This window comes from Mercenaria mercenaria, chromosome 6, assembly GCF_021730395.1.
Source record: "Mercenaria mercenaria strain notata chromosome 6, MADL_Memer_1, whole genome shotgun sequence".
Classification (NCBI taxonomy): domain Eukaryota; kingdom Metazoa; phylum Mollusca; class Bivalvia; order Venerida; family Veneridae; genus Mercenaria; species Mercenaria mercenaria.
This window is the reverse complement of record NC_069366.1, coordinates 28,588,647-28,605,699: the sequence shown is the minus strand read 5'-3', so window position 1 is coordinate 28,605,699 and position 17,053 is coordinate 28,588,647. Positions and strand designations below refer to the sequence as shown.

General features: G+C 37.1%; 1 protein-coding gene across 1 annotated transcript in view; it reads left to right on the top strand.

The window, feature by feature from the left end:
* The first annotated feature begins 430 nt into the window (after positions 1–430).
* Positions 431–17,053, top strand: part of LOC123549318 (synaptic vesicle membrane protein VAT-1 homolog-like) — a 28,403-nt gene continuing 11,780 nt past the window's right edge. Inside the window, exons 1-5 of the mRNA XM_053545481.1 lie at positions 431–649; positions 5,416–5,631; positions 6,686–6,828; positions 8,931–9,034; positions 12,324–12,379. Of these exons, the coding sequence (XP_053401456.1) occupies positions 539–649; positions 5,416–5,631; positions 6,686–6,828; positions 8,931–9,034; positions 12,324–12,379 (630 nt within the window). The 5' untranslated portion in view covers positions 431–538. The remainder of the gene's footprint in view (positions 650–5,415; positions 5,632–6,685; positions 6,829–8,930; positions 9,035–12,323; positions 12,380–17,053) is intronic.

Here is a 17,053-nt window from a genome sequence, read left to right as displayed (position 1 = left end):
TTTGTATTCCGAAATAGAATTTGACCTTGATTTTGACCTAGTGACCTACTTTTACATTTCTCAAGCTACAGCCTTCAAATTTGGACCACTTGCATAGTTTTATATACCGAAATGAACTTTGACCTTAAGATTGACCTAGTGACCTACTTTCACATTTCTGTAGCTACAGGCTTCAAATTTGGACCACATGCATAGGATTGTGTACCAAAACAAACTTTGACCTTGACATTGACCTAGTGACCTGCTTTCACATTTCTCAAGCTACAGCTTTCGAATTTAGACCACATGCACAGTGTTGTGTACGGAAATGAAATTTGACCTTGAGGTAGTCAATAAGTCTTGAAATTTGGAACACTCAAAAATGGCACATTGGTGGGCGCCAAGATCACTCTGTGATCTCTTGTTAATAGAAATTCCCATTCATGTGAAATCCAAGAATTTATGGTCTGATAAAATACCTGCTTTTGTTTCATTGCTAGCAGAATTAGACAGTTTCGGAGTTTGTTGTATTTTCAGTGGATTGAACTTTGTTGACTTGATGGTGCGGCAAGGAGTGTTGGAACAGCACCCTCCAAAGACTCCATTGACCATCGGGTTTGAGTGTTCTGGGGATGTGGAAGCTGTTGGTGAAAACACGGAAGGAATTGCTGTAAGTTACATTGAAATTTTGTATAAATCTAAGATTTGAACGCACAGTTTCCATTTTCTGTCTCATTTGCCTCGATTAAGCAGACTTTTGTTTGATCAGGAAATAGTATAGAAATTATACAATGCTAAATGTCAGTCATCCTGCCAGACTTCCCACATACTTGTAGAATGTCATCAAATTTTTTCACAACTGGCAGATGGATTTTGATATTGTATTACAAATAAGTTAATTGCTTTCTACCTACTCATTGTCATATCATTGATTATAAATGTCCTAGTAGCTTTAGGATCTAGTATTTTGTTAAGATTATATTTGTCCTTTTTTATACTCGTAGAGGAAATGGGGAAATTATATAGGATAACTAACTAAATGCAACAACATGTTGCATTTTCAGTACTTCATAATAAAGTTATTTCGGATTTTTATGCCACACTACATCTGTTACCTGTAAAGGCCTTAGGAATGTGTAATAAATATAAGAAGTAGAGTATTTATTCTGGTTAATGAGAAGTGGTGACTGCTTGTGAAAGTTGCATAAGCTGACAAATTTGGCTGACCTAATGTCTCAGGTGTTCCACCTTGTCACATTTGCCTCACCTTTTGTCAGATTTGCCTTACCTTATGTCAGATTTGCCTCTCCTTATGTCATGCTTACCTCACCTTATGTCACATTTGTCTCACCTTTCATCAGATTTGCCTCACCTTATGTCATATTTGCCTCACCTTATGTAAAGCTTGCCTCACCTTGTGTCACATTTGCCTCACCTTATGTCAGGCTTGTCTCACCTTGTGTCACATTTGCTTCACCTTATTTCAGGTATTGCCTCACCTCTTGTCAGGATTGCTTTACCTGATGTCACATTTGCCTCACCTTATGTAAGGTTTGCCTCACCTTGTGTCACATTTGCTTCACCTTATTTCAGGTATTGCCTCACCTCTTGTCAGGATTGCTTTACCTGATGTCACATTTGCCTCACCTTATGTCAGACTTGTCTCACCTTGTGTCACATTTGCCTCACCTTATGTAAGGCTTGCCTCACCTTGTGTCACATTTGGCTCACCTTATGTCAGACTTGTCTCACCTTGTGTCACATTTGCTTCACCTTATTTCAGGTTTGCCTCACCTTATGTCACATTGCCTCACCTTTTGTCAGGATTGCTTTGCCTGATGTAACATTTGCCTCACCTTATGTAAGGCTTGCCTCACCTTGTGTCACATTTGGCTCACCTTATGTCAGACTTGTCTCACATTGTGTCACATTTGCTTCACCTTATTTCAGGTTTGCCTCACCTTATGTCACATTGCACCTTTTGTCAGGATTGCTTTGCCTGATGTAACATTTGCCTCACCTTATGTAAGGCTTGCCTCATCTTGTGTCACATTTGCCTCACCTTATGTCAGACTTGTCTCACCTTGTGTCACATTTGCTTCACCTCATTTCAGGTTTGCCTCACCTTATGTCACATTCCCTCACCTTTTGTCAGAATTGCTTTCAAATTGCCTGATATTGTGAGGCTAATATGTCAGGCTTGCCTCACCTTATGTCACATTTGCCTCACCTTATGTAAGGTTTGCCTCACCTTGTGTCACATTTGCTTCACCTCATTTCAGGTTTGCCTCACCTTATGTCACATTTCCTCACCTTTTGTCAGGATTGCTTTCAAATTGCCTGATATTGTGAGGCAAATATGTCAGGCTTGCCTCACCTTGTGTCACATTTGTCTCACCTTATGTAAGGTTTGCCTCACCTTGTGTCACATTTGTCTCACCTTATGTAAGGTTTGCCTCACCTTGTGTCACATTTGTCACACCTTATGTAAGGTTTGCCTCGCCTTGTGTCACATTTGTCACACCTTATGTAAGGTTTGCCTCACCTTGTGTCAAATTTGCCTCACCTTATGTAAGGTTTGCCTAACCTTATATCACATTTGCCTCACCTTGCCAGGCTCGCCTCACCTTATGCCAAAATGCCTCACCTTATGTCACATTTGCCTTACCTTATATCAGGTTTGCTTCCCCTTGTGGAATTTACTATACCTTTTATCATTTGCCTTACCTGGTGTCACAGTGGTCTGACCTACAATGGCATTGTCTGGCCTAATAGGCAAAATTGACTGACCAAATATCACAAATGCCTGGCCTAAAGTTTCAGCTGCCTCACCAAATGTTACAAACTTGCCTGACCTTATGACCTAAAGTCACAGTTGCATCACCCCGTCACATTTGCCTTACCTTTTGTTGCAGTTGTCTAGCTTACAATGACATTTTGCCTGACCTTTTGGCCTAAAATCATAATTGCGCAAGCTATCTTCACAATTGCCTTATATAAATTTAGAGCTATCTACTCTAATATTACAGTCATATAACCTAAATGCACTGTTGCCTGACACAAAGTAATAATTGTCTGGCCTAAATCACATTGCATGACATAAAGGCACAATTGTATGACCTAATGACACAATTGCCTGAAGCAGAGTCATACTTGTCTAACCTAATCTTACAGTTGTCAGATTACATTAAAATCTGTGTGACCTTTAGTCACATTATTTGACCTAAAGTCACAGTTGCCTGATGTGTAGTAACAATTGCCTGACAAATTGTCACATTTGACTTTCCTTATGACACAGTTGCCTGACCTGATGTCATAATTGGCTGACAAATTGTCACATTTGACTTTTATGACATAGTTGCTTGACCTAATGTCTCAATTTGCCTGACATTTTCCTTACTAAAATTCACAATTGCCTGACTTTATGTCAACCAAAACAATTATTTAATGTTTTAAACTGACTTACTTGGCACAGGTTCCATAACTCTATTTTGCTTTTTAGCTCACCTGTCACGAAGTGACAAGGTGAGCTATTGTGACCGCTTGATGTCCGTCGTCAGTCGTGCATCGTCCGTCGTCCGTCAACAATTTCTAAAAAAATCTTCTTCTTGAAAAGCACTGGGCAGAATTACACCAAACTTCACAGGAATGATTCTTGGGTTGCCCCCTTTCAAAATTATTCAAAGAATTGAATTCCATGCAGAACTCTGGTTGCCATGGCAACCGAACACCATGTCAACCGAAAGGAAAAACTTTAAAAATCTTCTTGTCCAAAACCACAGGGCCTAGGGCTTTGATATCTGGTGTGTAGTATCATCTAGTGATTCTCTACCAAAATTATTCAAATTATCCCCCTAGGGTCAAATATGGCCCCGCCCGGGGGGTCACATGGTTTATATAGACTTACATATGGAAAACTTTGAAAATCTTCTTGTACAAAACCACATGGCCTATGGCTTTGATATTTGGTATGTAGCATGATCTAGTGGTGCTCTACCAAGATTGTTCAAATTACCTCCCTAGGGTCAAATATGGCCCCGCCCCGGGGGTCCCAAGTTTTACATAGACTTATATAAGAAAAAAAGTTTAAAAATCTTCTTGTCTGAAACCACAACACTTAGACCTTTGATATTTGGTTTGTAGCATTTTCTTATGGTCCTCAACCAAAATTGTTCAAATTGTACGCCTTGGGTGAAAAGAGGCCCTGCCCTGGGGGTCCCGAGTTTTATATAGACTTGTATAGGAAAAAGCTTTAAAAATCTTCTTGTCTGAAACCATATGACCTAGGCTTTTGATATTTGGTGTGATGCGTTGTCTAGTAGTCCTCTATCAAATTATGCCCCAGGGGTTAAAAGAGGCCCCGCCCTGGGGTCACTTAGTTATTATGTGAGTTATGTAGGAAAAATACTTAAAAAATCATCTGATCCTATTTCCAAGACTGTTTAATTATAATTACCTGATGACCCCAAGTAATATGATGTCACTTGACTGTGACCTGGACCTACTGACCTACTTTCTTGTTTCTTAAGATACAGCCTTGAAATTTTGATGACATACACAGTTTTGCACACAAATCGTAAAACTGTATTTCATTGACCATGAATGTGACCTACTGACTTTCTTAATATTTTATCATCAGTTTGACATTTGAAACATGTAGCTCATATTACTCAGGTGAGCGATACAGGGTCATCATGACCCTCTTGTTTATAAAATTATGCCCTTTTTTCAACTTAGAAATTTTTGGTTAAGGTTTTATATGTAAGCTGGTATCTCAGTACCCACTAATGGGATTGGATTGAAATTATAAACACTTGTTCACTGTCAGGATCTGACATCTGGACAAGACCGTTGAATAGTTGAGCATTGCTGTCCTCCATCAGCTCTTGTTGATATTATCATATTAAATGTATGAGAGGCTCCTACAATATATCCACATTAAACAGAATTCTGTTAACATTTAAAATAATTGTTGTACATAGTCCCGCAACTGCTTCAAATGCTTCTGTTTTTTTGCACAAATCAAATTCCATTTGCCATAATGAAATAGGCATTAAGTTGACACTACAAGCTGTGCAAAAATAAATGTATATGTAATTATTTCTTGAAGCAGTTATTTGTAATTTGTAGTGAAAATAATATATTAAAGCTGGGACAGTGATTCAGATAATACAATAGGGAGCCAGCAGACACAAACCCTCAGGCTGATAATTCTCCCGTGAATTTAACAGAATTATGTTGAATTAGCAAGTAGTGATAAAATTGAGTTTTACGAACAGTTCTTGTTTTATATATTATTTGTTAGATTACATACATACTTTCACACAGACATTCTTCACTGATACACCTTGGCAAACACATAGGCATATCTTCTAGTATGTTGATTTCTGATCAGTATTTCGTAAGCAAGTTAAATTCACTTTTTTATTTATCAAGGTGAATGACCGAGTGATTGCTTTCACTGACTACGGAGCATGGAGTGAGGTGGTGACGGTTCCAGCAAAATTTGTGTACAAGATGCCATCAAACATGAGCTACCACGATGGGGCTGCACTTCCAATGAACTACCTGACTGCCTATATCATGTTGTTTGATATTGGTAACCTTCAAAAGGGAATGAGCGTGTTTTCACACAACATTGGAGGAGGTGTGGTGAGTTAAAAATAAAATGTTTTTAAGAAATTCAGGTGGTATTTGTTTGTTTTGTTGAGTCAATGTTTGAGTGGAGCCAACACGGTAAAGGAAATATTGCGACCTTCCAGCTTGAAGAGTTGTGGAATACCTCTCAGGACAGTATTTCAGGAATGGGCAAGCACCTAGATAGAACTGCCTACCTGAGTAGATCTCGAACTCACAGATGTGATGAACAAGTCATTTAAAGTCATCAAGTCTGTCCACTTGTGGCCCCCGGAGGTCCCCTATGCATTTGTTGAAAAATGGCTTAAGGGTGCCAGTCTGTAGTTTTGTGTAATGTTTTCACACAACATTGTAGGAGGTGTGGTGAGTAAAAAATAACATGTTTTTAAGAAATTCAGTTGGTATTTGTTTTGTTGAGTCAATGTTTGAGTGAAGCCAACACAGTAAAGGAAATATTGCAACCTTCCAGCTTGAAGAGTTGCGGAATACCTCTCAGGACAATATTTCAGGAATGGGCAGGCACCTAGATAGAACTGCCTACCTGAGTAGATCTCGAACTCACAGATGTGATGAACAAGTCATTTAAAGTCATCAAGTCTGTCCACTGGAGGCCCACGGAGGTCCCCAATGCATTTGTTGAAAAATGGCTTAAGGGTGCCTGTCTGTAGTTTTGTGTTATTTTTATACATTACTTAAGACAAAAGCAGACATACATTTTGTATAGCATTGTCTGTCCATCTTTTGTTTTTTGTTTCTGGACCCAAGAGTTAGAAAATGTGATATCCACAGCTTTCAAACTGTATACAGTGTCTATAGATACCACTGGAAAAAGATCCCTATTGCTTTTGAGGTTTCTATGTCAAAGGTGAAGATCACTGTCATTAAAAGTGATCAGATGGATGTACTATGTGATGATTGTAGTCATCTGACCGTCTGTGTGCTTTTCAGATTCAGCTCAATAATGACCTATAATATCAGTGGTGCTACTGTTTCATTTTGATCTTTTACACTAGATAGGGGCTGGTTATAACCAGAGCTGTATGCACTTTATTGTTTTTTACCATTTCAGGGTCACGCAATAGGGCAGTTGTGTAAGACTGTTGAGGATGTGACCCTGTATGGCACAGCATCTGCACACAAACATGAGGCAGTGAAAGGCAATGTCACCAGTGTGTTTAATAGAACTTCTGACTACTGCCAGGAAGTGAGAAAGTGAGTTTACCAATTACTGTTTTGTGATAGAATATAGACAAAATTGAGCAAAATATAAGCATATTAGAAGCGCAGTTCTATCCGATGGATTGCGGGTCATGAGTTTGATTCCCGGGCAAGGCATATGTTCTCCTTAATGATTTGATAAAAGGCTTTGTGTCAGATCAATTGTCCTCTACCTCTGATTCATGTGGAGAAGTTGGCAGTTACTTGCGGAGAACAGGCTTGTAATGGTACAGAATCTAGGAACATTGGTAAGGTTAACTGCCCACCATTACTTAACTGAAATACTGCAGAAAAACAGTGTTCAACCCAAACAAAGAAATAAGAAATGATTTCGAGGGTGAAATGAAAGACTGTCATATCTCAGATTAAATAAAACAAATGTAGCAGTTCATTGAAAATGAGTTAATCTTTATATTAATTTGAATTAAAAGTGGATAAAATTCAGATTAATTCTGTGTAAATTGGTAAAGATGTGGTAAAATGTATCTCAGGCATATACTGATATAATTTAAGACTCTAGAGTGACTTTAAAGGACAAGACCCTAATATACCTGCTTGAAAAATCAGGCAGTTATGATGGTTTAATGTCTATTCCTCATTCATCACTCATGAGTGCAGATATATAGCTGATTTCTGATGAGAAGTTGTGTATTGATGATCAACTTTGGTTCTGGGTGGGTGACATTTTGTATGAAATTTTGACCTAGTTATTTTCCATACTTCTTTTTTGCCAAGCATGAATTTTCTTGAGAAAGATTGTGTGATCAGTAGATTTTTTAATTCAATACATAAATAGAAGATAATGTTTAGAACAGCCATGCCATCTTTCACTTTCTCTTTCCATCCTTTCGTCCATTAGTCTATCCCTAGGCATGTCATAAATAATGGATTCTGCCCTAAAGTTATTTTTTCATGAAACCTGGGACATAGAAAGAAATCAGTATTTAGATTATACTGATTATTGTATTTTGACCCGTTGTCCATCTGTTTGCCAATCTGTCTTTCCATCAGTCAGTCACAATATGATAGGTCTTGCATTAACTTTAAAAGTAAACCTGGCTTAAAGATATTGGGTTATTTGTAGATTATGTAGGTCCTTCAGCTAAGTTTCAACATAAAGGATCTGGTTTCCTGTGGTAACAGGTATGACAAATGGGTAACAGGTATGAGGTATGACAATGGGTAACAGGTACGAAGTGTGACAAATGGGTAACAGGTATGAGGTATGACAAATGGGTAGCAGGTATGAGGTATAACAATAGGTAACAGGTATGAAGTGTGACAATGGGTGACAGGTATGAGGTGTGACAAATGGGTAACAGGTATGAGGTGTGACAAATGGGTTACAGGTATGAGGTGTGACAAATGGGTAACAGGTATGAGGTATGACAATGGGTAACAGGTATGAGGTATGACAATGGGTAACAAGTATGAGGTATGACAATGGGTAACAGGTATGAGGTATGATTATGGGTAACAGGTATGAGGTATGACAATGGGTGACAGGTATGAGGTATGACAATGGGTAACAGGTATGAGGTATGACAATGGGTGACAGGTATGAGGTATGACAATGGGTAATAGGTATGAGGTATGACAATGGGTAACAGGTATGAGGTATGACAATGGGTGACAGGTATGAGGTATGACAATGGGTAATAGGTATGACAAATGCTGTTTCAGGTAGGGAATTTTTATTGTTGGACAATAGTCTTGTTTTTTCTGTCTGTATGACATGTCTCTCACATTAACCAAAAGAAGTTACAATCAGTAAAAAGATCTACAGATCTGGCTTGATTTAGGTTCTGGTAGACTTTGTTAAATGGAATATATTTCCCTTATACTGTATAATTTTGCATATTTTTTTACAATGGAGGGTCAAGTCATTTGGGCTTACTATGCTTAATAGTGGTACTCTTGCTTATTGTCAATGTGCTTTTACCAAACATGTCATACCAAAATGTTATGTTAGAAATATAAATGGAGGAGTCCAAATTTGAACCCAAACCGAAAGACTTCTGAAGTGAACCTGTATCTTAGTTGTCTAGGTAGTATTTTATTTTGAGCTTTCAGTCTCTGTGTTTAACCTTTTCCAGACTTTCCCCTGCGGGAGTGGACATAGTTTTAGACTGTCTCTGTGGTGAAGATACTAATAAGGGCATTTCTCTGCTGAGACCTATGGGAAAATATATCCTGTATGGTATGTATGTTCATAGCAATAGGGGAAAAAATGTCCTTGTTCTGATAGCTTAGATATGTTTAAGTATTATTATATCATGAAAGATCAATGCACATTTCTGTTACAACACGGATATTTGACATCATGTAGACATTATTTGGGGTCATAAAAATACTGAGAAGGAGTGTTACTATATTTTGATACGGTATTTCGTATAAAAGATGTTTCAGAATCAAAATGATATGAGCCACGCCATTTGAAAATCAACATACTGCATTTTCGACCAGCATGGATCCAGACCAGCCTGCGCATCAGCGCAGTCTGGTCAGGATCCATGCTGTTTGCTTTCAAAGCCTATTGCAACAAGAGAAACCGCTAGCGAACAGCGTGGATCCTGACCAGACTGCGCAGATGTGCAGGCTAGTCTGGATCCATGCTGGTCGCATACGCACTATGTTGGTTTTCACATGGCGTGGCTCATATAACAGAATGCTGTTACACTTAATGCACATTACTCTGAATTAATTATTAGGCATGTAGAATAACTCACAAGACGTCTCTAAGCAGCACTCATATTTTATTCTGAGGGATGTGTTACTTCTGTTATTTTAACACTATGAAAAGATAGTTATGCATACATGTGTCAGGAAATATTTCTTCCTTATTTTATCTACTTCTTTACACAAAAAACATATTAGAATCAAAATGATATATAGCAGAACCATGTTTTAACATATCTCGGTTTTACGTAGCCTGTATAATTCACTTGGGCTACACCCACGTGAAATTACTCCTCAGGCATGAAACCATTTTGTATTGTTTTGATATGTTAAAATATGGTATCGCAATATGTTTTTCTCAGATACTGGCCACCATTCAAAAATGCTGAACCTACATTTTTTGGCATCAACAACTTTAATGCAGTATTAAGGAAATAGGCAAAACATATTTCTGGAAAATGACAAAACACTAATCATATCCGACAAGCTTAATTTGATCAACAGATGAAATGATGCATTAGAGTAGAAAGAAGAGAATGTAAAAAGCAAATCAGCAATTTAATGCAACTTTGGCCTCTTGAATTCTAGCTGGAGTAAGCAAATTGGAGATGTAATTGTACTTTTATGAAATGATCAGTCAATGTTTTAGCTCACTTATACCAAGCTCCTACTTGCCCCGGCATCGGCGTCCACACCTTGGTTAAAGTTTTGATGTACTTTCACTTTAATATTGTTATAACTAAATGAACTTGCTTCAGTAAAAAAGAGCTATTCCTAATTATAACCCACATCATATGATACAAGGGTCATAACTCTTATATCAGTATGTCATAAATTATCCCCTCTTCTTACTTTCAGGTTAAAGTTTTGATGCACTTTAATTCTATCTCTGTTAGAAGTAAATGGACTTGATTCAGACATAAAATAGTTGTTCCACATCATCATGTACATCATATGACACAAGGTCCATAACTCTGACACCAATATTTTATGAATATGCCCCCTTTTTATGCCCCCACTTTGTGGGGGGCATATAGATTTGCCCTGGTCCATCCATCCATCCTTCCGAGAATGTTGTCGCGCCTAGCTCCAAAAGTATTTGACGTTGAGTCACAGAACTTTACATGAATGTTGGTCAGCATGTGTAGTTGTGCACCTGGGGTTTCGCTTCCAGATTCATTCAGTCATGTAGGAGTTATGGCCCCTGACTTTGTAAAAAGTGGTCATTTTAGTGTTGTGTCGTGCCTAGCTCCAAAAGTGTTTGATGTAGAGTCACAAAACTTCAGAGGAATGTTGGTCAGCATGTGTAGTTATGCACCTGGGGTTTCGCTTCCGGATTCATTCAGTCATGTAGGAGTTATGGCCCCTGACTTTGTAAAAAGTGGTCATTTTAGTGTTGTGTCGTGCCTAGCTCCAAAAGTGTTTGACCTAGAGTCACAAAACTTTACAGGAATGTTGGTCAGCATATGTAGTTGTGCACCTGGGGTTTCACCTCCGGATTCATCCAGTGGTGTAGGAGTTATGGCTCCTGACTTAGTAAAAAATTGGTCATTTTAATGTTGTGTCGCGCAATGCTCCAAAAGTATTTGACCTAGAGTCACCAAAGTTTACAGGAATGTTGGTCAGCATGTGCAGTTGTGCACCTGGGGTTTTGTGTCCCGATTCATTGAGTCGTGTAGGAGTTATGGCCCCCGACTTAGTTAAAAATTTGTCATTTTAATGTTGTGTCGCGCTTAGCTCCAAAAGTATTTGACCTAGAGTTACCAAAGTTTACAGGAATGTTGGTCAGCATGTGCAGTTGTGCACCTGGGGTTTTGCGTCTGGATTCATTCAGTATTGTAGGAGTTATGGCCCCTGACCTAGGAAAAAATTGTCATTTTAATGTCATGTAGTGGATCTGTGTCCCATGGACACATTTCTAGTTTTACTTAGAATTTCAGGTCAAAGTTGTGAATGCTCTTGCTTTATCTCAGTTATTACTAAATGGATTTGATTCGAACTTAGAATAGTTTGTTCCACGTTTTTTGGCCACATGATATGACAGATGGTACATTACTATTACAGAATATCCCATGAATTCAGTACTTTTTATGTATAGTTAATGTTTTGAAATCTGTTGTTATAAATTCAGTTGTCTCACACTTTTTCCATATCTTCATCCGCTTTTGAGTCATTAAACACTCCAATGATAACTCCAGCTTCCTCAAATGTACCCTATTTCACTATCCAGCATGGGAAATAGTCGAGCACACAGTCTCCTGTGACAGCTCTTGTTTATGCATCAGTTTGCCGACATGCGTTTTAGTCTTCTTTATAAAGTGAAACAGTCTCTCGAGCATCAAGTAATCTTGGGTAACTCAAGCATTCTCCTTATCCCCTAATCACCTTGAGCAGTCAGTATTTAACATTTTGAGAAAAAAAATTATTTCTTCCCCTGAAATAATAATTTCGCAAGTTTGTCACTTTGAATTTAGACCATCCAATGATATGTGTTATGTTGCAGCTGGAACTGAGACAAGAAATGTCACATGTTTTTATGTTGATCATGGTGTTAGTGGATAAAAATCTCAAAATCTGGGCTAAATTCTTAAAAATTTATAAAAGAAGATATTGTGAACAAGTTGCAAAAGTTCTTAAGCAGTTATAACCTGCTGATATCTGAATTTTCTTCTTATACTCATTTCTACTTTTATTTTAATTTGATCAAAAGGTGTTTGTATCACCAATTTAAGAAAACTTGGCAAATCTCCAGGTCACACTATAGCATGGCACTGATAAATTCAAGTATAATGTTTTATTTTCTGTTTTAGGTTCTTCCAATATAGTGACTGGTGAAACCAAGAGCTTCTTTAGCTTTGCAAAATCTGTAAGTATTCTGTTCTTTTTTATTATCTTGTTTAATTTATGATCTAATATGAGGTCATTTATATTAAATGCAAGGAAGTGGTGGATGAATGAATTACATGAAAATGATGCAACATATTCTACATTGTGTATTGTGTAATGTTAGCCTGTAAGCTACACAATAAGTGCCAGGTAGGCTAAAATACTGAAAGATATCAAAGAGGCTAGTAAACAGTGAACTGTTATTGTGCCCCCACCACTCAGTGGAGGAGGCCTAAGATGCAGTCTTCTCTGTGCGTCCGTCTGGAAAAAAATTGTGACGCGCCTAGCTCAAACAATATTTGATATAAATTGATGAAACCTTGCTTGAGTCTTTATCATGGTATAAACTTGAGCGCCTCCTATTTTTCATCTGGCTCCACCCCCTATTTCCAGAGTTATGGCCCCTGAAATAGTCAAAAATGCACATTTTCGCCTTGTGATGTTCATAGCTCAAAAGTATTCCATATAAATTGATGAAACCGTGCATGAGTCTTTATCTTGATATAAACTTGAGCACCTCCTATTTTTCGTCTTGCTCCACCCCCTATTTCCAGAGTTATGGCCCCTGAAATTGTCAAAAATGCACATTTTCTTCTTGTGAGATGCCTAGCATAAAAAGTATTTGATGTCTATTCATTGAACCTTGCATGAGTCTATCATGATGTGACCTTGCACACTTGGCATTCTTCTTGAGATTTTAGCACGAATTACAGAGTTACAGCCCTTGAAATAGCCAAAATAGTGGTTTTTGTCAAGCCCGCTTGCGGAAGCGAAGACATAGTTGTCCAAATGGCTGTTGGGTGTATGTGCGTGCATCCGTGCGTCCATCCAAATTTGTTTGTCTGGACCATAACTTTGACATGCATGGAGCAATCATGTTTATATTTGGTGTGAATGTTAACCTCATTGAGACGGAGTGTCATTCGCATACCCCAGGTTCCTGTCTCAAAGGTCAAGGTCACACTTATAGGTCAAAGGTCAAATTCAAAAATTTGACTTTGTCTGGAGCATTTCTTCTTCATGCATGTAGGGATTTTGATGTAACTTGGCACAATTGTTCACCATCATAAGACAGAGTGTCATGCGCGAGAACTAGGTCCCAAGCTCTAACGTCAAGGTCACACTTAGAGGTCAAAGGATACAAGAATGACAACTTTGTCCAGAGCATTTCTTCTTCATGCATGGAGGGATTTTGATGTAACTTGGCACAAATGTTCAACACCATGAGACAGAGTGTCATGCGCAAGAACCAGGTCCCTAAATCTAAGGTCAAGGTCACACTTAGAGGTCAAAAGTCAGATACAAGAATGACTTTGTCTGGAGCATTTCTTTTTGATGCATAGAGGGATTTTGATGTAACTTGGCACAATTGTTCATCATCATTAGATGGAGTGCAAGATCCTTAAATTACTTCCCTTTGTTGAGACTATAAATAGCTTATATTCGTAACTTTCTTATTACTGGTCGTAAGGAAAAATCAAGACCACTTTTCTGTAGTACAACATGCATGTTACATCCACTTTTCAGATGTATTTTGACCTATCTCTACTGGTGAGGATTTTTGCGTGGACTTAGAATTTTTTTTTTTTTTTGTTTTTGTTTAAGATTTACGTCCCTTTGTTGTTACTTTAAATAACTTATATTGTAACTTTTTGCAATCTCTTTTTTATTTGGCATAAATGTTTGCCTCAATGAGACAAGGAGTGTCATGTGCAAATCCCGGTCCTTTTGACAGCTGGCGGGCTCGACATGTTGCCCGTGGTCATCTAGTTTTTTCATGTGATGCTCATAGCTCAAAAAGAATATGGCCTAGAATAATGAATCCTTTATATACAATGTTTGTTGAGGCTATACCCACTAAAGACTGCAAACATTTGAAATACTGCCCCTTATTTGTGACAAATGTACCAGTCGGGGCACACCCTGTGTCCTACAGACACATTCTAGTTAACACATAACTAAAAAATACAGACAAAAATGCATGGTCAAACGTACAGTATGAAACTTTATACAGGTTTATATGTCGGTAAGACAAATATTTAAACAATATATAAAGTTCTTGGATGCACCACTATAATGTACATAGTATATCTTAGAAAATTATGAAGAACAATATCCATAAATTTGTAAGTGTACATATTTTACTATCATTCACTTTGTAAAATTACTCATGACAGGATTGGTCAGTTTAAATCCTAGAAAGCATTTTTAGTCAGTTTTAACACTAACAAAGGACTGAGTTAATTTTAACACAAAATAGCACCGCGTTAACATAAACGCTAGAAGCATTTAGTCAGTTTTAATACTAAAACCAGTTTGTCACTTTTAACAAAGCTCTCTGTCAGTTAAGTTACTGACTGAATAGCAAACAGTGCAGACCATGATCAGACTGCACAGATGTGCAGGCTGATCTTGGTCTGCACTGGTTGCAAAGGCAGAATCACTTGCTGCCAGCAGGCTAAGGGTTAAATATAACGGTACAATTTAAAGACGTACGCTAGAATTCGGGGCGAAATTTTTCCCAATAACAGAATTCCTTCAAACTTTGAAATGCTGTTTTCAAGGGCAGATATAACTCTTTCAGTACAGGTAACCTATAATTTTTATTGCATATTTTTGTTTCTTAGATGATTGTCCTTCAGTATCCAAAATTAGAAGAAATTCTATTACTGAGAAAACTTTCACCCATCTCATACACAGGGAATTCTAGCTTACACCTTTAATCAACATTTAATGACATTTTTTACTTTTTGTATATTCTGGTAGAGAATTATTTAAGGAACAAAAAGACCGATTACATAGAGTTAGATTCCTATTTGAAATGTATATTTTATTATTTTTATAAAATTTTGTAATTACTCCCCTTTAATATGAAAGTATATAAAAAGCTGGGTATTTCTTTTTATTTCGATACAATGTCTATTTTTACATTTGCATTTGATAGACATATCAACTATTGAACAATCTGAACCAAAATGCAAGTTTTAAAGCTGTGTGTAGCTTCTGAATTCTTTTATTTCCAATCTATCTTGGTTGCACAACCAAGATAGGCAAAGGGAGGTAATAATAATTTTTCAAACTTGCGTTTCTAATGAATTCCATCTAAATACATAATTTTTAATGCAAATATTTTACAAATATATTACAATATGTCTAATATTTATACATTTCCTTAGGCAAAATATGTTTATCAAATTTATACTTATGATAAAATAACTCTATCTTGGTTGGGCAATCAGGATAGGAAAATGAAATTTTAAAAATACCTCCAGTGAAAATCTAATTTGTATTAAGTGTTAAGTGAACATAAATGAATGTAAATGATCAGATGCTAAAGTTTCGAACAAATCTGTTACATGGCCAAAATCTGATTATCCACCTTTAAGAAATAATATATCTCATTTTGTGATTTGTCGCCAGTATATTAAAGCACATAAAATACTCAACTGCTCTATTAGTTATAAAGTTATGCCCTGATTTACAGAACTTAGTCAATATCCAACACTGAAGCAGCTAGTTTAACAAAACATGTTGAATAACAAAACTGAGCAAAATGTACTCTAGTCAGTTATGGCACTTCATGAATTCAATATAGGAACTGTGCTTAGAAGAGTTGCGGCACATTTCACTGCACCATTGTTAGCAGATAATTTATTGAAACTAAGTAAAGTTGCATTAATAAGTTACATCACTTCTGTTGAAAAAATATACCCTTATATTTAAATCACTAAGGTTTAAATCCAAAGTCTAACTTTTACCATGCTGGACACGACTGATTCTGCCTTTGCAACCAGTGTAGATCATGATCAGCCTGCATATTCAGTCAGTATCTTTTTGGTAAGCACCCCCTTTAACAGTTAATGGTACTGTCCAACTTGGAAGATGGACAAGTTCATTTTAGAAATTTAGCAAGGGTTGATTACTTTTCATGTAAGTTTATATGTTCAGTTTATAACTTGGGGTTGCAAACCTTATGTCATACCCAGCCTAAAAGTATTGCATTCAGGGTGTGCAAAATTCTTTTCATATAATAATCTGGCAAAAAAATGCTTTTGAAGATATACATATATTAAATATGGTAACACATTGTGTAAATATTGTGAATCTCTTAAAATATAAAGCTTATTCTGTCTGTTGCACTTAAAATTCTTCTGTATATATATACAACATATATTAAGGGGAGTGTGGGATAAGAAATTTGTCAAATAAGGGCCTATTTCACCATCAGATCAGCCAATGAACAATTAGTATACCAGCAAATGTCATTGTATACAAATTTTAAAAGAAGTCAAGTAGCTGATGGTCTGTACAAGAAAACTAAATCTGTGGAGTCTAATTTCAAATTACAGAGAAACCTGAGCTTAAGATCACCTCTGAACAGAGATAACCTGGCTCTAAGGACCACTTTGTTTCCCATTTTACATTTACAGTGTATTTTAACGTGTGATATAAAGACTACCTGTTAATAAAGACCAATTTTTGCCTCTCGAAAGGGAAATCTTTGTAGATGGGATTGATGGGTTGTTACAGTCACATTGGTAGAACAAGGTACTGCTGATTAGCCATTGGATCATAGGATTATAAGCCAGGGGGTTTAACCCCTTTAGTTCAAATGTTTTGAAGAACTGTTCCAAAGCTCTCATATGATTTAAAT